We start from the raw sequence: 24186 nt of genomic DNA on the forward strand, positions 1-24186 counted from the left end.
ACAGTGTTTATCACAGTCAGAACAGAAATTGGCCTATAATTCTGTGGTTGGTTCGAATCTCCGGACTCGTATACGAGAACGACTTTGGGTGTTTTTAATATATCTGGATACGAGCTGGAAGCTAACGCTAGATTGAATACATTGCATATGGGACTGCAGAGAATGTTTATATTGTCTTTTAATATCCTAGTGGGTATACCATCATGACCAGCCGCTTTCTTTAGAGGCATTTCAGTTTCGTTGATATAAGTTCATCATGAGTTATTTCTTCTAGGTGAAAGTCGTTGTCAACTATTCTAGGTAGGGCAGGTACGGGCTTACAGGATAAAATCTGGTTAGCCAAATTCATTCCTATGTTAGCAAAATAATAATTAAATCATTAGCTACTGGTGTCAATGGTTTGTCAGGTTGAATGCTCTGTATTTTGCTTTGTACTATAACTTCTTTTATGATTTCCCATATCCTTCTCGAATTACCGCTCTCATTCTTAATAAGGTTAGTATAGTATTGCTTTTTCGATTTTCTAATCATACTAACTGAGCTATTTCTAAAGTATTTAAAGCTCTCCCTGTAATATGAATTTGATTTGGCGCGTTTCCATTTAGGGTAAAAGGAGTCTTTCTGTTTTAATCTTTCCGGTATTGTATTGCTTATCCAAGGACACACTGGTCGCTCGTAATTGTGGCGCGCACATACCCTTGTAGATTGCTTAATGGCATTGCAGATATATTGCATAATTTTTTTCACATTGAGTATGAACATCGCACAAATCAAATACTTTCTTAAAGTGTACGCATTGCAGCAATTGTCGTGCTTCTGCATAATTCATACAAGCAGATCTTTTATCGCATGTATTGCACAAGGAGGACATGTATTTACGAGGTAAGAAGAGAAACGTGGGGTTGTGATCTGCAACTGTAACATCGTAAACATCAGCTGATACAGTGAATTCAAAATTACACAAGATGTGATCAATAAGAGTTTCGGAGTGGTTTGTAATACGCGTCGGAGAAGACATGACATGAAAAGAACTTTATTTGAGTCCTGGGGGAATGAGACCTTGGGGAGCCAAAACAGAAGGCTCCTGAAGATAAGTCGGTGGCTCCTCCCACGATGGGACCGGGAGATCAAGTCCCGCCGCAATGTCGTGGGCCCTCTGGACAGCCTGGAGTTGAATGTGGAGATTGCTGCTCTTGAGAGATTCCTGCCATTGTTCTTTCGTGATGGGTGGAGAGGCGTTGAGGGCTGGGCACAGCCAGAGCATATGGTCAAAAGAAATGACATTTTTTTAGATTGAGTAATTCAAGTAGGAAAATGTAATCGTAACAATTCTGTTTCAAAAGGTCAATATTAAAATCTCCGCAAACGACTGTAGTGTCATCTGAGAAAATAAGGGGTACGATTATTTTCTCAATGCTTGCAATAAAATCATTCATGTTTCAAGAAGTAAGCCGGTGCACGACTCCTACTGCGACATCGCATTTCAACTGAACAAATATAATTTCAGCATGCGATTGACAGATTGAGCTTTCAGGGAGAGTAACATATTTAATGTCACTCTTAATAAATAGTGCCACTCCTCTACCTCGGGGTCCCCAGTCTTGGTTGTATATACCGGTAGCTGGACTGTTTCACCTGTTTTTAGCCATGTTTCTGTTATAGCTATATTATCATAAGTAAATGTATGCTGCGATACGTATGCTGATAGGCTTTCAAAAATTTTTCCAATACCGCGTAAGTTACAGTGCAAAAGTGAAAAATGATCTTGCTTACGATGTAAGTCTTCAAGTTCGTCAAGCTTATAAGCCATTGAAACCAAATAACGTCGTTACCAAGGGTGCTAATTCCAAGTGTTTATACAATCTGAGCAAAATCTTCGCTGCTTGTGACATGGACCACACGTGAGTTTTCAGATTTCCTCATTAGAATTTTCCCGTCCGATACCCATGCGAATTTCCAGCCTTCTCGTTTTGCTTTCAGTGCAAGACCCAAAAGAACTTTATTTGCTTAGCACAAATGTTCATTTATACAGATCAGGGTGACTTCGCAATCAAAACCGAGGTGACCCGTGTTAATTTCTTGTTTTTTCTTTTGCCTTTTTCAGAATTGTGTCCCTAATATTTCTAGAAGCAAGCTTGACAATTATGTTTGGTGCAGTTGTATTATATTTTGTAAGAACGCGGTGTATCACATCGATGTCTGAGTCTTTAATTTCTACGTTTAAGCAGGTAGAAATCGCTTGCATCGTGGTACCGAAGTTCTCTCCAGCCTTAATTGGAACACCTTTGATATCCAGGTTACTATTACGATTGTATTGTGCGACGGCCGTCAGCTCTTGGTCAACATTCTTCAGTTCTTTTGACAGGCGGCTGTTCTCCTTTCTTATTTCAATGTTGTCCGGCTTGACTGCAGCGACTTCTAATTTGATTTCTTCAAAACATTATTGATCATCATCATCATCATAATCATCATCAAAGATATAAAGCAAGCTTGTAAAACAGATTTTTGTCAGGGCAACGTTCTGGCGCTTACAAACACTGAATACGTCGTTGCGATATCTGATACATCGCAGCAACGCTTAATTATAGATATTATGACGTCTTTGTTGGAGCGACATTTATTTGGCCCTAGTACTCGGCATCGAATCAGCAAAGGCACATACCCGATGATGATGATCACACGGAACTGAAGATGAAGATCGATCAACGTAGGATGACGATTATAATATACAGAGGAAGAAGACGAGCGTAATAAACGCCTACACTAATTCGCCCCCCTCCCTCCCCCACGTGAAAGCGGCCATCCTGGCCGCAGGTCAAGGCGACGAAGTACGCCGCGTGAAGAGTTTCATGCGGGAGATGTGAACGACTTCGGTGCTGCGACGACGGTGGTCTGTTGCGGCGAAAACAGGGGTCACGCGCTAATTGGCGGGTGATGTCAGCTCCACGGCTATGTATGGCCCGATGAATCGTGGTTTGAACTTGTCACACAAACCAGAAGTGCGCAAGGGCGTCAATAGGAATACCTCGTCACCAGGTCGGAAGGACACAGCGCGATGGAATGTGTCGCAAATGACCTTCCGGTCTTATTACCTCGCCGTTGTGTTTACGCGAGCACGCTGGCGACACTTAGCGAGTCGTGAAACGAATTCTTCGTTAGACGATGTAGATGGGTTGACTGAAGAATAGAAGAAAGAAACCTCGAGAAGGAAAGTAGACGACAGTCCGTCAATAAAATGGCGAGTAGCCGGTGGTTCGCTGAACGAACGCGTTGTAGGCGAAAGTGACTAACGGTAGAGCCTTGTCCCAATTTTTGGGGTTAGGTTAAACCTATACGGCGATCATATCGGCAAGCGTGCGATGAAATCGCTCTGTCAATCCGTTAGTCTGTGGATGGTATCACGAAGCTATTTTGTGGGTGGTACCAGAGGCGCGCAGGACTTCGTATAAACATTGTGAGAGAAAGACCTTTCCACGGTCGCTCAGCAGTATCCGAGGAGCACCACGGCGGAGAATGGTAGCTTGAAGGACGAAGGCGGCAACTTCTTAAGCCGAACCAGTGATCACTGATGTTGTCTCAGTGTAGCCCGTCAGATGGTCGATGGCGGTCACTATCCAGTGATTGCCAGGGGGAGTAACAGGGAAGGGCCCGTAAAAGTCGATACCGACAACCTCAAATGGTGCTATGGGACACGGAATAGGCAGTAATTCACCGGAAAGAGCAGAGGTTGGGAGTTTGCGACGCTGACACGGAGAACAAGAACCGACGTACCTCGCTACACTAGTAGAAAGTTCAGGCCAATAGGCTCTAAATGCGATCGTAGGTTTTATGGAAACCGAGATGGCCGGCCGTCATGCCATCGTGGAATGCTTCGAGGATATGGGCTCGAAGAGAGCGTGGTAGAATGGACACCCAGCCTGGATGGTTAGGGTGGTAAATGCGCCAATACAGCACGCGATTGTCCAGCTTGAAATGTGCGAGTTGGTGTCGAAGCTGCGCGTTAGGTGGGCAAGACGCGTCAGACAGATGGTTTATCGTACGCCGACAATATGGGTCAGTTCGTTGGCGAGATGCAAAACTGAGATCGTCGTTCAGGCTAGAGAGAAAAGTGGCGTAAAAGTGACACCAGAAGAGCTGCATTTTGACGCAGTCGCCGAGGTGTCGAGCGGGTGCGCAGGAAGCGGACAACGAGAAAGAGCATCAGCGTCTTGATGTTTTTTGCCAAGCTTATGAATAATCTCAAAGCCATACTTTTGCAGGCGGAGAATCCAGCGACCTGGGCGTCCGGTCAAGTTCTTGAGCGTGGAGAGCCAGCATAAGGCGCGGTGGTCCGTAACAATTGTAATATGACGCCAGTGCAGATAGGGTCGAAACTTCTGTATGGACCAAATAACAGCCAAGGACTCCTGCTCAGTGATCTTATAGCTCTTCTAGGCATCGGTGAGTACGCGGCTGGCCTATGGGACGACCCTCTCTCGTGAATACTTATCACGTTGTAGAACAATGGCACTGATGCTGCGGGCGCTGGCGTCTGTGTGCAAGAGAGTCGGTGCAGTCTCATCAAGATGGCAAAGCACAGATTCAGACGTGAGGGCGCCCTTCAACAAGTTAAAGGCTGCTTCACATTTTTGAGGTAAGAGGAAGGGTATGCCGGAAGCAAGTAGCTTGTGTAGTGGCGCAGCGATGGAGGCAAAGTTTCGTATAAAGCGACGTAAACAAGAACCAAGTCCAAGGAAGCTTCGCAAGTCTTTAGGCCTTTCTGGGCGAAGGAAGCAAAGGACCGCAGCAGTCTTATTGGGGGACGTATACCGTCCTTGCTCACGACGTGCCCTAGCACCTTAATAGATGCGCTGGTCTTCGCTGGTCTTCAGCTCAGCACGAAGGTGCTGAGCTGAAGACCATGCGCCTGCAAGGCACGTTAGAGCTTCATCCAAGTGTTGCAGGTGCTGAGGAAATGTTGATGAAAATACGACAATATCATCCAGGTAGCAGAGGCAACTTTTCCATTTCAGGCCACACAGCACGGTATCAATCATGCGTTAAACGTCGCAGGTGCATTGCATAGCCCGAAAGGCATGACGCTGATTTCATAAAGTCCATCGGGGGTAGCAAACGCTGTTCCTTTTCTTTATCGTTTTCGGGCGTGGTAATTAGCCAATAGCCAGAACGCAGATCGAGGCTTGAAAAGTATTCTGCGCCTTGTAGCGAATCAAGGGCGCTGTCAATACCTGGTATAGGATATACGTCCTTTCGAGTGATCTTATAAACGGTCTCGTAATCGACGCAAAAGCGCACGGAACCGTCTTTTTTCCGGGACAAAACAACAGGAGATGATCAAGGGCTAGCTGAGGGTCGGATGACCTTCTGTTTTAGCATATGATTCTATGATTTTTCGCTCTGCTAGAGACACGCCGTACGGGCGTCGGCGCTCTATAGACGCTTCGTCTGTGTGAATGCGATGCGTTGCAACTGTGGTTTGGCCCAGAGTCGACGAATGGACATCAAAAGAATTTGCGTGTTTGTTCAACAAAGCAAGCAGCTGCCGCATCTGTGAAGGTTGCAAGTCACTGCTAATGGCTGCAATAAGGGCGGAGGGAGAATCAGTAGCACAAGTAGAAGGGTCTTTGCCGGACATAGGTTTGAGGGGACGACGCACGCATGCCCTGGGTCGGCCGCGCAAGCCACTGTGGTGCGTTACGGAAGGGGAATTTTCTCCGACGTTGCGTTCGTGACGGTGACGAGCGCAGAGCCGTTCGTCATGAAATTGAACACACACCTAGTGCAAAAGCGGGGCCTTTATAAAGGCAACGGGAAGAGGGTAAGACAAAGACGTCACCGTGGTCAACATTGTTGGACAAAATGGCAACAATTCGCTGTGGAGATGTAAGATGAGGAGCGAAGCAGAGGTCAAGAGAAACGGCGGCTTCGGGAAGAGGCTTCACTGGAAAAGTTACGTGCAGACATTTCGTACCCACGACGCTCGTCCTGCTGGCGCTTGCTGCAGAAACGTGAAATATGGCCATGATAGCCACAATAATAGCACGTGGGACGTGACGGACGCCAACGCGGGTAGTACAGTGTGCTAGGTGCTCCGGGAGCCAGTGCAGTTAGATGGGCCGATGAAGGCTCAGGAGGCATGGACGGGATGTTCTGTAGAGGCGCTACAGCAACGGACGCGTACGTTGTTAACGGCACCGTTGAGTTGACGTTGCCTGGAGGCAAGGCAGCAACTTGCGCGTACGTTGGTAGCGGACGAGAGGCGGAGGGTTGTACGTGCGCGCAGTAGGTCAAGAAGGCCAGCTTATCCCTGATCACATCACGCAAGACCGTGGCAGAAGACTGACTGGGGCACACCGACGGCGATGACAAGCGCAATCATTTGTTCATCATTGTTCTGTCATGAGATGCAGTTGTGGGTCCGCCGTGGAAGAATATTCGCCAACGTCCGGCTGAAGGCGAACAGACTCATGTTCGTTCAGGCGCTGACACGTTGTGACGATGTCAGCGATTGTAGCGGGGTTCTTATGGCAAAGGCACTGAAAGCGACTGCTCTAATGCCTTTCATAATGTGGCGTACTTTGTCTGGCTCTGACATAGATGAACTCGCATGGCGGACGAGTGCAAGAACATCCTTGATATACGATGTGTAATACTGGTCTGGCTGTTGTTAGTGAGGATCGAGGGTTTTTTTCTGCGATGGTAGAACGAACCGCCGGGGTACCAAATAGTTGGTGGAGCTGCCGTTTAAAGGCAGCCCAGTCAGTAAAGTCTATCTCCTGGTTGAAGAACCAAGTCTTCGCCACACCTGTCAAGTAAAAGCAGACATGGCGGAGCTTGAGGGGGTTGTCCCAGCGATTAGTGGAACTTACTAGCTCGTAGTCGTCCAGCCAGTCCTCAACAACTTCCCCACGAAGACCAGCGAAGAGATGGGGGTCACGCTGTTGGCTGCTTAGGATACAAGGGGTGGCTTGCGGTGTCGGAACGGTAGTGGTAGAAGTGGATGGTGGGTCGGCCAGATTCATGCTAGCGGACAGTGGGTGCAAGTGGCGGCCTGAATGAAGCTACAGGGGGTGGACTGAGTTGGTGAGGACTGAGGATAGAAAAGTCACCTCCTCCACGTATGACATCTCTGTTGGAGCGACGTTTATTTGGCCCGACTACTCGGCATCGAACTAGCAATGCACACACCCGATGATGATGATCACACGGAACTGAAGATGAGAATCGATCAATGTAGGATGATGATGATCATATACAGATGAAAAAGAGCGTAAGAAACGCCCACAATAGCTTTTGTCATTTCTTTTTTATGTGTGTTTCGCATGAATGTCGGTTGCAGCTTCTGCACTCAAAAACTCGTAATACTGACAGATTCAATACTCCTATCATGTCGACCAATGTAATCGATGGCCACATTCATTTAATAAATTATTAATAGGTTCCGTTATCGTTAATCATAAAGGGAGTAGGGTTGTAGCCCAAATCACTGCTCTACGTGTGCGAGTGGCCGAAGTAGTGGCCAGCGACATTCGGAACAATAGCCACAACAAGGCGGGCTCGATTAGGGAGAGCAAAGCCAGCGGATACCGTGGACTGCGAACATGAGTGTCGTTGCCGAAGCAGCGTGTTGTCGCAGTCCTGCGGTGATCAATCTCGTGTCAGATCGCTCCTCGATCGTTCATGCACTGGCAGCTGCGGCAAGCTGATTGCGACCGCAAATGAAAAAGTATTCGCGGTGCTCTAAGTGTAGCGATGAACGATGCACGCAGGGCCCGAAATGACGTTAGATGCACGCAGTTCGATTGAACAGGGCTGCGGGGGACGCAAGCGAGGCTCGTTTCCAGCTGCACGAACGTGCAAGCTAGGCCACGACGATAGAACACACCGGCGGTGTTACCGCAGCGAGAATTCTTGTTGGCAAACATCTGGCCGTGCCCGTCTCTCATGCGCTAATCTTTTGCCGATTTATAACACCACTGTGCTGAGTCAAGGTTTGCTGAGTTGCGCTGCTTCAGTGTCGGTGCTTGAAGCGCTGCAATCTCAGCAGTATGACACCTGTGTTTGAAGGACTCGCAATTATGTTGTGCTGAGCGAGTTGGCAAGCTGGTTTCTTCTAATGAGAAACAGTCTGAGACAGCGTGACTTCGTTACTGAACAAAATACCAGTGAAGAGTGGACGCAGCAACTTCTCTTGCTATACCCAGGTGCGGCAATAACATGGGATGTGGCAAACATCTATAGAGGCGTCAGGCCGTACTCCTTGCAGACGGGTGCTTGGATGGATGTTATGAGTGTCCCCTTTGGAACGGGGCGGTGGGTTGCTCGACCAAGTTCTTGTTTTATTGCCTAATGTCCTATATATATTAACAAAGAAAAAAAAAGAAAAAAAGAACACGATTAAGTCCCATAGCCAAAGTTTCTGAACCCCTATTGTGAACTTTGTTTTTGTACACCTCCACTGTTTTTCGTTTCCATACTTTCCTTACACCATTCTTGCAATCGCCGTCTCTGCTAAATTTTACTGCTACTTGCTCCGCTGGTCTCACCTATTTCTGCTCCAGCTGTCGATTTTCGTCACAAATACAAATTCAACAGCGTTGGATCGTTGCTTGGAGCGATCACGATTAGCACGTTAGACAGATGTTTTTGATGGCACAACAGCTTCACCAGCGTGAAGTCTGAAACATAAAATTTCCTCATGTCCGATGACCTGTTGATTTTTTGAAAAATTCTTTGACAAATTCTTATAAATTTTTTATTGAAACTACAGTTATTATTTTTGTCGTGTAGCACCACTTGGAACTCAGCGTCATTTGATGTATCGAATCTCATCAGCTCCAAAGAACATAAATTTTTACTATGACACAGCTAATAAAAGATCTCATGGAAAGAAAAAAACGCCGAGAGGTCTTCCTCGCTACTTCGTAATATAATTTTCTGCCCTTTGAAGCACGTTTTCTTACATGCTCGTACCCTTTTCTTTCCTTTCCTTTTTTCTTGACATCACTTTTTCATATTTTCTTTTGCTTTTTGCTGGCCCACCCTCTCGTCGCCCTATTTAATTAAACTGGGCTAACCTTTCAATTTTCTTTTCTTTCGGGCCCCGCATTCTACCCATTGTCTGCACATTTCACACTTCATTTTTTCTGAAGTCTTACGCTAACTTACATTTTTCTTGTAACAGTTGCTAAGCGCCAGTGCTGTTATTAGATCCCGAATAGCATTGCTAATAGGAACCCCCAGACTGCGTGTTGGCACTTTGAAATCCATTTCACATTAACGGCACTGAAACATTCACTTTCGAAACAAATAAATTTTCAGAAGGCACTCGTTTGGTGCCCCTTGGTGAGGTGAAATAGCCTCGGGAGCAATAACCATAGTCTAGTTGTCGCAAGGCAACGGCGACCTGTCGAAGAGTCAATGATTGCGAATTGGCCATCACTGCTTCTTTGCTGTCGCATTCATGTTGCTGCCTTTTAGCTCTTACCTCGATCACGTTAGCCTTGTTTCTAGCGACTGCATCTAACGCACATTTGTTAAGGTAGTTCTCGTGTTTTTTTTTTTTGCTTAAAGCACGTACGCCCTGAAGTTTCGTTGCAGTGGCACAAATTTTACATTCTCGAACTCTGCGTTTGCAGCCAGCGTGGATCAAGGTGGAGGACAAGGGCATCCTGAGCATTCACCAGCAGGTGATCAGCCGCAACTACCGCATCTCCCTCAGCACCAGCGACAACCGGCACTTTGTGCTGCACATCCGGAACGTGCAGGAGTCAGACCGCGGCGGCTACATGTGTCAGATCAACACATCGCCCATGATGAGCCAGGTCGGATACCTTGACGTGCTGGGTGAGGAACCACTTCATTCAAGCGCCTTTTCGCCGCTGAAGCCCTGTCGCGGTTTGTTTGCGTGCTGCCTGCCTTAGCTGTCTCTAGAACGCCTTGCCTAAGAAGAGAAATCAGTCGGTAGCGCTCTGGGTCGCAGTGACTGCAGCGACGCCTTTTTCGATGGTATTCGCGATTTCCGTGCAGCGCCAGTGATCAGGGTGACGCTCTGCCCGCGTTATCAGCCGATCGTGAAGGTGGATGACAAGAGGGGCATAGAATCGAGCGTAGAGAGAGGGAGAGAGGTCATAAGCGGAAAGGCAGGAAGGTTAAACAGGCTGAGCCCGGTAGGCTACCCTGCACTGGTGAAGGGAAGAAGGTGATTGAAAGATGAGAAGGAAGAGAGAAGTTCGCACTTTGCATTGGTGCACAAACAATAAAGCGTTCATCGCTGCGTCAATCACAAGCTGCCATATAGGAGGGTGCACATCAAGAAGCCCTGCAGCGCTTCCGTGACTTTGTGCATAGCAGACGCACGAGGCAACGTACGGCCCGAAAATCTCTTCTGTGAAACACCTGTAATGTAAGTGCCCTAAAGCTGCCCGAAGGGTAATCCGCTCATCTTTGTATATTGGCGAAGACATCGGCACCTTATACCGGCCCTGGTATTTGTGTCCACTTGTCTGCTGCATATAATACTCATTGCTAAGAGCCGTGCATATTGCGCGCTTTTTCGAGTCGTGCAAAGCAGCAGATGCGTATCGTATGTTAGTGCTTCTGAAAAATTTTAGCGTTCCTTGTTTGTTTGTGTGTGTGTTAAAACTTAGAACAGAGCCTTAGCTCGGAGCGAACTCTGATTTACCTGTACAAATACATGTGAAATGCAGAAATAACAACCGCTGGACATACTTGAATGAAATTTGTTGCACTTGAAAAAGAAAGTTAATTAAAAAGTACAGAAATGTTAAGGAAAAGGTTAGCAAAAATTGGGAAGCTGAAATAAATGGAACCTCAAAGCTTAGAAATCTGTAGCTATGCACCAAAAACAGATATCGCATTTCTATAAAGTGTATCTGTTAGGGCTTTTCTTGCGGACGAACTTTATATACGAGTTTACAATTTACTGAAAATGACTACAACTTTACGGTGGTTTTGTGAACGCTCTACTCAAACATGTGAAGTATATTTCATATCTTTGTATAATGCTTGAATTTCGTCTTGTTTTGATGTATTATTTGACAAAGTTCACAGAATTGCAATATCGGTTTTTCTTGGTGAGTTAGAGTTGTAAACTTGATACGTGATTTTTGTGAAATTTTGTAATTTTCAAGAGTGTCTGCAAAAAGAAAGAAAAATGAGACTGCAATAATTAATCCGCTTCGTACGGTCACTAGATTTGAACATTCTTCTTTTTATATGCAGCAAATCTCATTAAAGATCCGAGGATACCTAAGCACTTCTGATGAGTTGTGAAAGCGATGTTCTATTGAACGCCGTTGAGCTGTCCTTGATAAACTTCTCGCGGGCAAGCCAGAGCGTAGAGATGCTTGGTGCGTTTAGAACTCAGGCCAGAGCTTGCGCGGACAAGGAACGCGCGGAAACAATCTTGACGTTTGCCATGGACTTTCTGCTCGACGTCCATCTCTGTGTCAGGATTTGGAGAATTGGAATTTCGAACGTCTTGGCAGATTTCATGGGAGCTCACGACATGGGCAGTCATCCAAAGTAATATTGCAGCCATAAACAACGATCTTCTGATTGCTTGCAATAAGCGTAGCTTTTAAGTTAAAAGAGCAAAGAAAGTACTTGACCTGTGAGCAGATGCCACTGGCACGCAGTGTTTGAGACGTGAAGTATGAGCAAGTGCCCGCAAGAAACAGCGTGAACGGTTACTGCTGCAATTAAGTGTCAATCCTTCTTTTAAATACGTTCACTGACTATTGACGTATCCAGTATGAGAGAGAGAGAGGGGGATTGGTTCACAGAGAAAAGGGAAGCCTGGCTGACCGCACAGTAGCTGCCTAGCGCGCAGCTCACGCCTTAACCATACCTGAACATCTATCAACCATGTGAGGAAGTAGAAGACACGGAAACATGAGGGAGATAGAAAGGGAGTACTCGGAGCTCATAGCTCTGCTGGCATGAGATGCTCCGCGAACGCTAGACGCACTTCGTAAAAACGCGGAAAACAAGTCCCGCTGCGAATGCTCGAGGAACGTTTGCGCCGTCGGCGCCGTCGCCGTCATCGTCATGCTGTCCCGCTGACGGCGCATACGCACTACTCCCGCAATGGGTTAGTGGGTCACCACAGACGTGGAGTGCGTTTGGCTGCTATAATAGAACGTGAAAGAGCGAATTTGACGCACCGTCAATTCTGTGAATGCTCAGTCGCTTTGGTCGCGGAGCAATGGCTCCTTCCTCGCTTCCGCTGCTGTCATGGGCGTTCTGCGCGAGCTAGCGTTCCTGTTGAGCTGCTTTGTGCCTTTAATGTCTGAGGGATGGACGCCAAGCAAATATTATATCTCACTGGGCACTCAATGACGCCGACGATTTTCCGTTGGTCTCACTTCGTGTACCATCAAGGTGCGGTGCCTGCGACGTCACTGGCGGCGCTCATCACTCGAGCGTTGTGAGACGCCTGGTAGCTACCTGGGTGCTGTTCCTTCTGCTCAGCAGCGCAATCGCCTTGCGTGTTCTGTCGCGCCAACATATCGGGCGCGCCTATAGTTAGAACACCGTCCCCGCACATTAAGCACAAACGTTTTTCACAAACACCAATGAAAGCTTTGCTTAAACCGATTCCCACAGCGCGTGGCATCCGCAGATGTTCTTTTTTTACGCAAGTTTGCAGGAAAAGTGGGATCCTGTTGACGCCGGCTACTTCTTGTTTCAAGGCGAACAAAATACGGAAAACACTGAAAAACTCAGAAGACAGTCAAATATCCTTTAACATGTGCGAACCTATGCATATGAATGAGTAAAGGCAGGCATGAAACAGTGTCATATATGCTCCTGATATACACACACAGTTCCGCAAACAAGCAAAGTGCACAAGAGAGTCCACAAGCACTTACACAAGTCGAATGTTTGGTAGACTACACTGCCTGATGTATAGCTACATAACACAACACTCAACTAAATGGATTACGAGGATAATAAAGAGGTTGGCGCCAGCTTTGGTTGCGTATCAAGATGACCCAAAACGCCTACAATCTGCAGGAAACTTTAAATTGAGCAGGAGTGAGCATGCATTCAACAGGAATGTTGAAATTGCCAACAAAAGCTCTACCACTCGAGCGGCTAGCTTGAGCACCTCGAGTGAAAACATTATGGAGTTTCTGTAATCACAGCCATCTTCAAACATTTTTGAAGCAATGTATGTCGGTCTTTTGAATACGTTCATCGCTTGTGTGGAATTAGTGTTTTTCAGCGTGACATGACCAAAGGAGGTCTATCCGGTCATGTTATAATTACACTGTGAAATTATAAAGCTCTGCCACTGTTGCTAACGTGTTCTGGAATATACTGAGTCACGCAAACATGCGTTTGATTTAGTTATAATTTTCTTGGCAACGTGGCGGAAAACTGCAGAACTTGAATGATATCTAAGGGTTGTTAGCTGCACTAAAGTATTTATAAAGAGAGAAGACGTTACGGATGCTACTTCAGCGTTCGCTGAACAAAGCCGGGTCAACAGTCTAGTTAGACAAAAACGATCCAGCTAAACTTCTTATGCTAATAAGAGGTATAAGGAAGTGCAATTATATCCCTAATTTTTTTTCTAGCACTGATTATTTTGGATTGCGAAACCACCTTTTTTCGTTGCGCCTTCATGGAATACCTCTGTCTAATAAGACCGCATGCATATTCATGCGCACGCCTGTAGTTCGTTGCAAGAGTAGTTTTGTTTGTGATTACGCTGAAATGCGGACCGGTTACCTGGAAACGGAGCGCCATATTCTAAATCCTATAAAGCTGCGTGCCTAGGTTAGCCATTGGTTCTCAAATATCCATGCCTATACGCATAAACTTCACATGTTCGTCGTATCTTTGTATTGGTTCGTAAGCGGTGCAACTCAACATGCGCTTCGCTTTAATGCGTTGAAGGACGCGAACTCAGTATTTGAAATCAGCTTCAGCAGATGTCCGAACGCTGGCGCGAGGCACTGCGCAGAAGTCAGAATTTACTGTCGGTTCCCGCGTAGTACATTGACTTGAAAAAAAAAGAAACAAAGAATAAGCCTTACTTTGGGGATAGCAAAATTTATTGTTAAGAAAAACCTTCCGTTAAAAGAAAAATGACTACATGAAACAGGCCCCCAGAAAATTTTTGTGCCAACGTCAATACACCCGAACCTATTTATAGCGATGTTACATACATTCGACTCAAAATACTTTCGTTATATCCGATATTTCTTTTAAGCATTCGTTCTTAAGATGCCTATATCGGCAAGAAACGTTCTACATTGTTTTCTTACATGCGAAATTTCATTGTATCCGTGTGCGTTATTTTGAGGTTCAACTTTTACCTTGAAGACAATTCTTGGGCTTTTGGTGCAGGGTAGAAAGATGACAACAAAATTGGAAACAATCACATGTGCTAGACACAAAGACGATAAAATGAAGTGCAGTCCTAAACACAGCTCACAACTTTAGCAGTAATGATTCAGAAAAGAAATTAATACTGAAATGGCCGTAACGGAAGCTAGATGCAAAGACGCGGAAGAAGAAACAAAACTGATGAGAGGAAAACCTGGTCGAGACGACACAGGGCTCGTGCAGAAACTATGGTGACAGTGAGATCGCTTAATTATCGTTAGGCATTTGGGACCACCGGTATGAATGGGTTACTGATCGTAGTCACGTAAGCAACACGTTGCCCACGTTTCCCTTTTCTTTTGGTTTATTAAAACCTATTGGACTATAGGTGATATATATGGACCTATGTTGTAAGTTCGGACAAAAGTCGCATAGCAGGACTGTCCGGAGGACCTCCTTTAACAGTGTATAAGGAAGATATACAATAGTAAGCAATCAAGGCTTAAGCAACAAAGTACAAGTACGTGCGCAAAGTATCGGTAAATTGCAGAATAAACGCGTGATTCAATTAACAGAAAGTAAACGAATAAATGAAACTGCGGCACAATGCGTAAATGCAGAATCAGGAACGAGTGTTTAGCGAGTAATGAAATAAACCATTCAGATAAGTAGTAAAATATTATTGACGAATGCACGTTGTAATTAAATACATCGATACAAATGCAGAAAAAAATAACAGTACAAAAATCAATAATTAGATCAAGAAAGTAACGAATGAAAAACAAAGCAAGCACCAGGATAAACAAACTTTTTCCTAGAACTGGTAGCCCCAGGATAGTCCTGGAATGATGGCTTATGACTCAAACAGGTGGCGGTACCTGGCGACTGACGCGCTTTCCTGGACGCAAGTGTTGCTGCCGACTGGACGTTTAGGTGCTGTGTTGCTGTTGTGAGTGGGGACTCCGTGTCTCAGCGGGTTCGTTAATTGCTGTGAAAGCAAAGCAAATTACGAAGATTAATTTCTTGATTTTGTTACGCGCTAAAGTTCTTGTCGTGTTACAAAACATTCAGGGGCATAGCCATAGGTTGGTCGGCCTACCTGCCAGTGCCTCCACCTTTGTACACGCCGTGAGAAAGAAGAAAAAGCAGAGAAAGCTGACTGCGATGTACTCCACGGCGTAGGCCTACATCAAGAGATGCATTAAAAGTGGTCGGCACTTGACGTCGACTGTCTCGAATCACAGAAGCGCTACAGCTCCGACGCTTCTGATCACCGCGTGCTCGCTCGGCCTCGCAATCCGATTATGGGTTGGAGTCAATAAAAGTGCTGCCGGCACCGGCATTGAAGGAGAAAAACAAAAATACATAGCAGCAGCAGCAACAGGGCAGAATCGTGGCAGCCTTGCTACAGCTGCCATTAACATGATTAAGACGTGTTCGGCTGATGGAAAACAGGCGCTGTATATGGCGGGCGCTAGCATGCGGCTTGCCTTAACCAAGAACAAGAGGGGGGCCGCGGCGTGATGTTATGATGCATTTTGAGAGGCTACACCACCCCACACGCGCTTGGGCGGACGAGCGTTAGCCGTATAATGGGGCTCGTTTTTCGTAATTATTTATTTTCGTAAGCAAAGGTGGTGGAAGAGAAGAGCATTAAGGACCCAGAAGGAGTGCGGCACATGATGTTATGATGTGTTCTCTGAAGAGGGGAGCGTTGATTAGAGAATTTAGATTAGATACCTTCGATTAGATAGATTAAAATTGCCGATACTGAGGCATCAACTAAACGGAAGGAGTGAATGTAGGTGCGATTAATGTCACTTATAAGAAAGATACAGTGGTAAGCAAGAATGAAAGAGTGAATAGCAGACACTGAGCGACAGTCGAGGTTTCAGATAATCAGATTCACAGCTGAGATCACAATTGCATAGTGTGAACTAGATTTCTTAAGTATAGAACCAGCAGTATAGAGGTGCATTTTTCAGCGCTTACGTAATTTGGACCATAAAGGTAACGAGTGCGAGTTATCTTTACCCTGTCACAATTATTCAGGTATACCAGCTCAAACGTTCAAGCAAAAAACCTTCACGAAGGCGCCTGAGAAAGTAATATCTTTGTACGAACTGCGCGAGTAATCCGCTCATCATTGATCACACGGAAACACTTTGCAGCTGAACCTGAGTCCTGAAAAATAAAAGAAAGAGAAACTCAATTTTCAATATTATTGAATATAAATAAATAAATAAATAAATAAATAAATAAATAAATAAATAAATAAATAAATAAATGAATGAATGAATGAATTTTATTACAGTCAGACAGCTGCCGCACTGACGCAAATGGCTTTTCCGCAGTGCCGCCAGACATCGTGGTCGAAGAAAGCAGCTCGGACGTGGTGGTGCGCGAGGGTTCGAACGTGACGCTGACTTGCAAAGCGCGAGGTTACCCGCGGCCTGCCATCACCTGGCGTCGGGAGGACAACGAGCCCATCCCGCTCGGCTCGTGGAAGAACGGAAAGAAGACGCAAACGCTGGGTAAGCGCGCATGCGCATCCGCTCCGCGTGGCTTGCGCTCTGCGTTATCGTGCTCTGGTCTCGCAAATACTGAATGGCCGGCATGACAAAGCAGTTCATCCGGAAGAAACATCTGCCACTTGGCTGAGACTGCGCACACGTCACTTCTTGTGATTAAGGATCTGACTAGAGTAAAACACATTCTACGTGCGCCAAATGATAACAATGATAGAGAGGATGATGAAGAGTACTGCGTGAGACATTTTGGCTTTCACTTTGCACTAAAGCTGCTCAGTATGCACGACAGGCGTATAGCGCAATATGCAACCTTTAACATGACAGCGGCTGATTTATGGGTTAGTTCTGCATGAAATGGCGACTAGCAAGAATTTGTTGTTGTTGTCGTTGTCGTCATCGTATTTGTTGTTATGTACTGTCAGCGTACACGTCGTGTGATTTTTATTGCCAGATTAAAGCGTAAGTTTCTTTGTGTGTGTGGCCTGGGAGGTCAATATATTTTGATAAATGTATTACTATAAACTGTGTATTAAAATAAGCAACATAAAACTTCAACATTGAATTAACTTTAAATTATTGAACACTAAGACTCTGCCTGGGGCTACGCCGATGTGCTCCTACATGGGACTTAATAATACACCCTTATTGGCACTTGTTACATGACATACAGAATGCCAGTGGGCTGCTGTTTGTCAAAGGTGTTTCTTACAATGTACTGTTTTATACTGTGCGTTGCCTCGTCGATTGTTAATATGTCGGGTCTGTGCATCTGTTTAGCCATGCTAATACTTAGCGTTGCCTTCGAACTAGTACTGATATCTTTTGCTGTGTTTGTTTCTTTGTATTTGTGCGTGTGCGTGTGTGCTTGGGTGCGTGCGCGTGTTCGTGCGTTTGTGTACTTCGCGTGTGCATTCATGCGTAGCTGGTTAACTAGGTTAGACTATTTTAGTCATTACGGTGATATCGATATCACGAGTCCGCCTTTTATGCCAACGTCTGAAAAAGTTATGCTTCTCCATCATCTAGTTCATTTGATTAAATTTTCATTATAGAAGTCTTTCTGCTTTCTCTATTTTTCTTGGAGTGTGTGTGTGGAGGGGGGGGGGGGGTCTGTAACTGCTTGTAAAGCGAATAGCTTTGCTTGGCTCTCTCGCCCGTTTTCTTGGTCGATGGTTCCCAATGGTCGGACTGTTACCTCCGATACAAACGCGCCGATACAAAGGGCGTCTGTAAAAGCGCAACCGTGTTGAGAGATGTGTTTGTCACCGAACGCCAGCTATAACACCCACATGCACGCGATATGCAAGAGACGCCACAGGGATGCTTTGTTGTGCTGTCGCGTCGTGGTGTGGGGCAACCAAATCGACTCGACGTCGTGAAAGAAGTTGCGACAAAGCTCCATTGTTCAGATAAGTTAGACCGACCGCCCGCGAAATAAAATTCGCACACGTACCGCGAGGCCAACATATTAACGAGAGTGTACCAGATTTAGAGACAGAGAGAGAAACGGTGTCCACACCGTCTCTCTCTCTCTCTCTCTACAAAGACAAGGAGGTTAACCGGAAGAGATTCTAGTTTGCTACCGTGCACTGAGGGAAGGGTAAGCGGGAATTAAAGATGAAAAGTATAGCGGAAAAATAAAGCAAAGACATGAAAAAAAAAGAGGAGCTGGGGAACGTCCTTGAGAACTATGCTGCCATCGCTAGTAAAATGAGTTACATGTTGGCAGCATGCCAATGATGGGCTTTACAGCGTGCAGTGCTGCGGTGCCATCTGGTACGTAGAAATTGAAGCACTTTCCCGGACTCTCGGTGGTGTCTCAGGCCTAGTAGTCGTCAAAACAAACGGCTGATCTAAATAATAACGACAAAACGTCGCCAATACTTTGAGATGAGCGTGAGGTAAGACGAAGAGAGGGCTGGTTTTACCATTTATTTCTCGCTGTCCCGGCGGGGTGCAATACAGGGGCTCCAGAGAGCAAGTAGCAAGAGCGAATTCAGATCGGAGTGGACGGACTGGTTGCTACCATGTTATTGCGCGATCCCGCCATATCCCGCGCGGTGACCGACGACGCCACCTCGCGTACTAAGGGCGACAAGACAGTATCTCCTGGCTAGTCAAAAACCAGCAACTCGACAAGCGACGGATGACTCTCCACGACGTCAAAACCTGTCGCTGGTCGCTTAACTGTCACTGTCTTCCAAGATTGCATGCATAGTGGTTGATTATTTAAAGCTGTTTGACACGTACGTGCTGTCGCATGAGAGCGTTTGGGCTTCTGAAAGTTCACATGCTGGGATGGAAGCGCTCAGGTAGGACAGCCCTCTTATTCTACCACCGCCATCTCCGCATGTGGAAGCTGCGGGAGAGGAGGATGGCAGTCACCTTCCACGAACCGCTGAAAACAACACACATATGGCGAATCGGTTTATATGCATAGCAATCTATACTACCGGTACAGCTTGGCTGGTTAACGACTCTGTTCTCTACGGAATTACGCGATGAAAGAAAAAACGCCGCCTAGACATCCTCACTGCAACAAGTGTACGACTTCAAGCGAACCATTCCTTTATAATAAAGCAAATAGCCTTAGAGAAGCATTCGGCCGCTCGCTTACATTGTCAATTATCGTCACTAATTTCTCGCGCAAATTTTTCAAGGTACTCCGGCGTACTTATGGTATCTCCGACTGGCTGTATCGGAGCGCTCTGGACCGCTCTCACAAGTAGCATTGTCCTCAAATGGTCGAAAGAAAGCGCAGACCTTGCGTTCCTCCGGTTCTTTTCGATCGCTCTCCTCCAGCGTCCAGCGCTCTCAGGCGCTCCGAGTCCTGTCGTCGGAGCAGTCGTCGAGATTGAGAGCGTTTCCTGTCTCGTGATCACTCGCGGCGTCGCCGCTGTTGGAGATGGAACCCCAGCCACTGCGCGCTGGCGTCCCAACAAACGCTCGTCCCATCGGCACGTCCGCCGTTTTTCCTGGCAGCGTCGGAAGCTTTGGCTTGGCTTCGACGCGAAATAAGACTGATTGCTGTATAGCCACGTGGTTTCGTCTCTCCCGTTTCTTCCTCCGAGAGCAGGTGACACGTGCGGCTTGCGGGTTTGTCCTCTGCCAGTCGGCTCAAAAAACGCCGGATTCGCCCGACTCAGAATCGGAAGATGGACAAAGAGAAAGATGGAGGCGACCAGTCGATCTCATTAGACTATATTCTTTTTCTGTCAGACGGCACAGAAACAATATAGGGATAAAAATCTATGTTTTTTCACACAGAATGCTCTTAACGAACCCGAACCTCAGGTGGGCATCTCTTGCCAGTATTGTAGTCACTCTGTAAGGTGCAGCCCCAACGCAAAATACAGCGATTCATTCTCATCTAGGTAAGCCTGCCGAAACACATGCACAACATAATTGTAGATTGCTTTCTTTACTTATCTTTAACGCACTATGACATAATCTTCATATCGTGCGGTCTGAAGCGACACCCTCCTTGAGAACTTACAAAAGAAAGGCCTCCCACATGCGTGTCTGCAACACCTTGGGTCGCGGAAGGATCCGAAAGGATAGCCTTTAAGGAATCTTCATGACTACATTTTACATATCGAAGAGACATGTTTTTTTTTTTTCAACAGGTTGTAAGTATCCCAATGACAGTGAAAGAGACACTCAGGCGGAACAACTGCCGGCCTTGATCGTCGGGCTGAACCCGCCTGCGGCTACAACATACCGCCGCCACCATCACCACCGCCACTATGGACTAATCAAAATTTTCTGCAAAGAACTCATACACATATCAGCCGTGTAATTTTCGCCCATAGCGTGATTGCGCGTTGCTGAAGAAAGGAAAGAAATGCCGGACGTAGTAAACGCAGTTTCCTACCAAATATTATTAAAGGAACTGTGACACTATAGCAACTACGGGAGTTGCAAGTATGCTGGTTCAGCCAGCATTGCAATGACGGTGCAGGACATGAGTTTACCTACACTTTGTCCTTCTAACTTCAAACGTCTTTTTTTTTTTCACTTTACAAATCGATCATTTTGAACAATATACTGCCTTGTGAATACAACAATTTGCAACCTCGTGTAAGGATACGTATTGCCTCACTGTGTTTGGAAAACTATGCCTCCGTGGGAACCTAGAGAGAGAATGCATGATAAATAACTCCACCAGTAAGAAGGCTAGGCATAAGTTCACAACACGCGAGATGGTTAGTCAAATCCGCGTTATACCCATCAGTCCCATGATAGCTGAATGATCGCAACGCTCCGTCTAATAAATTTTGTTGGGAACTCTATCATAAAGTAAAATAAGCACCACGCGACTCGATGACAAACAAAGGGCACCTCCACCAATTGGCACCTCCGCGCTGGCGCGTGCCTTTCCCTACACACCTTTATTTCCGTCATCGCGCCCCTTATCAGGCGAGCATCCACTGGCGCTTCGTCGACGGAGGGGAATCAGCCGGTGCGTAGGCGGAGGGCGCCGCCGCCGCTGGCTTCGACACGAACGGGTGTCAATAAGCGGCAGCCGTACAACTGGGTGCAAAGTGAAAAGGACATAATCCTTCGATCCACTTACGGTGCGGACCGAAGACGAGGAAGCGCTACAAGCAAAGAACGCAAGCACATTGTGTGCGAAACCGGTGCGGAGGGAGCGAATAAAAAAATAACAGGCTGAGGTATCGGGAGACGAGCGCCGAGGGGAGCCGATTTCTTGACAGCGGCTCGACCGGCTTACACTGGCGGCCCCCGACGCTCCAGATGCAGCTTTCCTCCCAGAATGCGCCGCGAAACAGCGGCCCATCCCCAAAGCTAAGAGACGATAAAACAAAAGGAAAGAAACGGGGGTTTCTTCGTTGTGGGGGAAGCAAAACCTGCTGAGCTTGGGGCTGCCGTAATAGATTGCTTGCTCACCCGTTCGCAAGAAGACCCGGTGTAGGTTTCACGGTGTTTTGACCTCGGGATCACCGTGAGGCTTACGCGAGATCGAGCCTCTACAGGCGGAAGGCGTCACTTTTGGTCCCTGTATCTGCTCTGCCTTGCGATCGCTTCTCTCTCTCGCTCTCTATCTTTTTTTCTTCGCCACATTTCTTTGTAATAGGTAGCCCCGGAATCGTCTCGTTGAAAAGTGAGCGCCGGAGAAAGGAAAATTGGTTGCGTTGGCGCGGGGTCTCCGAGCGATATTGGAGCACCGCTTAGACAGTGCAGCTGCAGCGTCGGCGTCGCGAGCTGCCCAGGGGTTGACGCCTTGTGGCCAAATTTCTGCCGACATCATCGTTATCAGGCACAGTGAAAAAGTGGAGTATACTACAAACAAGTTTAAGAGCCTGCGTCGAAAGCATATTTATAATTTTGCTCTAAGCTTACTCTTTAGTTGAATTTGCTCAATGACCCTAATTTTCTTGTCTTTTATTCGTGTTTCAGTGCTGGCTAGCCATCCGAATGTGTTGCAAATACTGCACTGATAGGACATAAACTGACAGACACCTCTAAACATCATCATCATCGTCATCATCACCGTCATTATATTTTTGTGTCCACTGCAGGACGAAGGCCTCTTCCCTGCGTTCTCCAATTACCCCTGTCCTGCGCCAATTCGTTCCAACTTGCGCCTGCAGATTTCCTAATTTCATCAGCCCACCTAGTTTTCTGCCGTCGTCGACTGTGCTTTCCTTCTCTTGGCACCCATTCTGTAACTCTAATGGTCGACCGTTTATCCATCCTACGCATTACATGGCCTACCAAGCTCTTCTTTCTCTTAATGTCAATTAGAATATCGACTATCTCCGTTTGCTCCATGATCCACACCCCTTTCTTCCTGTCTCCTCTTAACGTTACGCCTAACATTCTTCGTTCTATCTCTCTTTGCGCGTTCCTTAACTTGTTGTCTAGCTTCCTTGTGAACCTCCTAGTTTCTGCCCCATATGTTAGCACCGGTAGGATGAAGCGATTGTACACTTTTATTTTCAATGATAGTGGTAAGCTCCCAGTCAGAATCTGGTAATGCCTGCCGTATGCGCTCCAAGTCATTTTTATTCTTCTATGAATTTCCTTCTCTTGATCAGGGTTCCCTGTGATTAATTTACCTAGGTAAACATACTCCTTCACTGACTCTAGAGGCTGACTGGCGATCTTGAACTTTTGTTTCTTTGCCCGGCTATTCATCATTATCTTTGTCTTCTGCATATTAATCTTCAACCCCATTCTTACACTCTCTCTGTTAAGGTCCTTAACCATTTGTTGTAACTCGTCTGCATTGTTGCTGAATAGAACAATGTCATCGGCAAACCGAAGTTTGCTGAGATATTCGCCGTTGATCCTTACTCCTAAGCCTACTCAGTTTAATAGCTTGAATACTTCTTCCAAGCACACAGTGAATAACATTGGAGAGATTGTGTCTCCTTGTATGGCTCCTTTTTTTATAGGTGTCTTCCTACTTTTCTTGCGGAGATCCAAGTCAGTTGTGAAATATTTGTAGATATCTCCAAAGATATTCACGTATGCCTCTTGTATTCCTTGATTACGTAATGCCTCTATGACTGCTGGTATCTCTACTGAATCAAATGCCTTTTTCATAATCTATGAAAGCCACATAGAAGAGGTTGATTGTTCTATGCATATTTCTCGATTACTTGATTGATTACATGCATGTGATTCATTGTAGAATATTCCTTGCTGAAGCCAGCCTGTTCTCTTAGTTGACTGAAGTGTCGCCCTTATTTTATTGGAAATTATCTTGAGGAATATTTTATACAATATCGAAAGCAAGCTAATGGGTCTGTACTTTTTCAACTCTTTAACGTCTTCCTTCAAGTGTATTAATATTGTTACGTAGGAAGACGCAGAGGAAAAGCTATGTACAAGTATATTTACAAGGAAAATACGCTGCGCTTGGCCAAGAGGCAACAGCCCGCGCTAGCTTCTTATCGTCGTCGTCGTCTTCACACTGCTGGCCTTTCGTGATCGCGCATATTGTGCCGTAGCACTACCCCCGGCTGCAAAAGCGCCGTCCCGGAGCGACTAAAGATCGGACTCGGAAGCAGTGTAGTAGGCCTTGAGCCTACTGACGTGTACGACATCACTAGATGCCACAGGAGAGGACGAGGTTGAGGCCACAGGAGCAATTTCGTAAGTCACAGGCGTCACCTGGCGCAGCACGCGGTAGGGCCCTGTGTATCGCGAAAGGAGCTTCTCTGAAAGTCCGACGTGACGAGAGGGCGACCACAAGAGCACGAGCGCACCTGGTGAAAACTGTACGTCACGATGGCGGGCGTTGTACTGACACTGCTGAGTGGTC

At 46.3% G+C, this 24186-nt stretch overlaps 1 protein-coding gene across 1 annotated transcript in view; it reads left to right on the plus strand.

Moving 5' to 3' along the window:
• LOC126520761 (lachesin-like) overlaps positions 1-24186 on the plus strand; it is a 140678-nt gene that overhangs the window by 103406 nt on the left and 13086 nt on the right. The window contains exons 3-4 of the mRNA XM_055065419.2: positions 9639-9846; positions 16716-16895. Of these exons, the coding sequence (XP_054921394.2) occupies positions 9639-9846; positions 16716-16895 (388 nt within the window). The remainder of the gene's footprint in view (positions 1-9638; positions 9847-16715; positions 16896-24186) is intronic.

The sequence above is a fragment of the Dermacentor andersoni genome, chromosome 3 (genome assembly GCF_023375885.2).
Source record: "Dermacentor andersoni chromosome 3, qqDerAnde1_hic_scaffold, whole genome shotgun sequence".
Lineage (NCBI taxonomy): Eukaryota > Metazoa > Arthropoda > Arachnida > Ixodida > Ixodidae > Dermacentor > Dermacentor andersoni.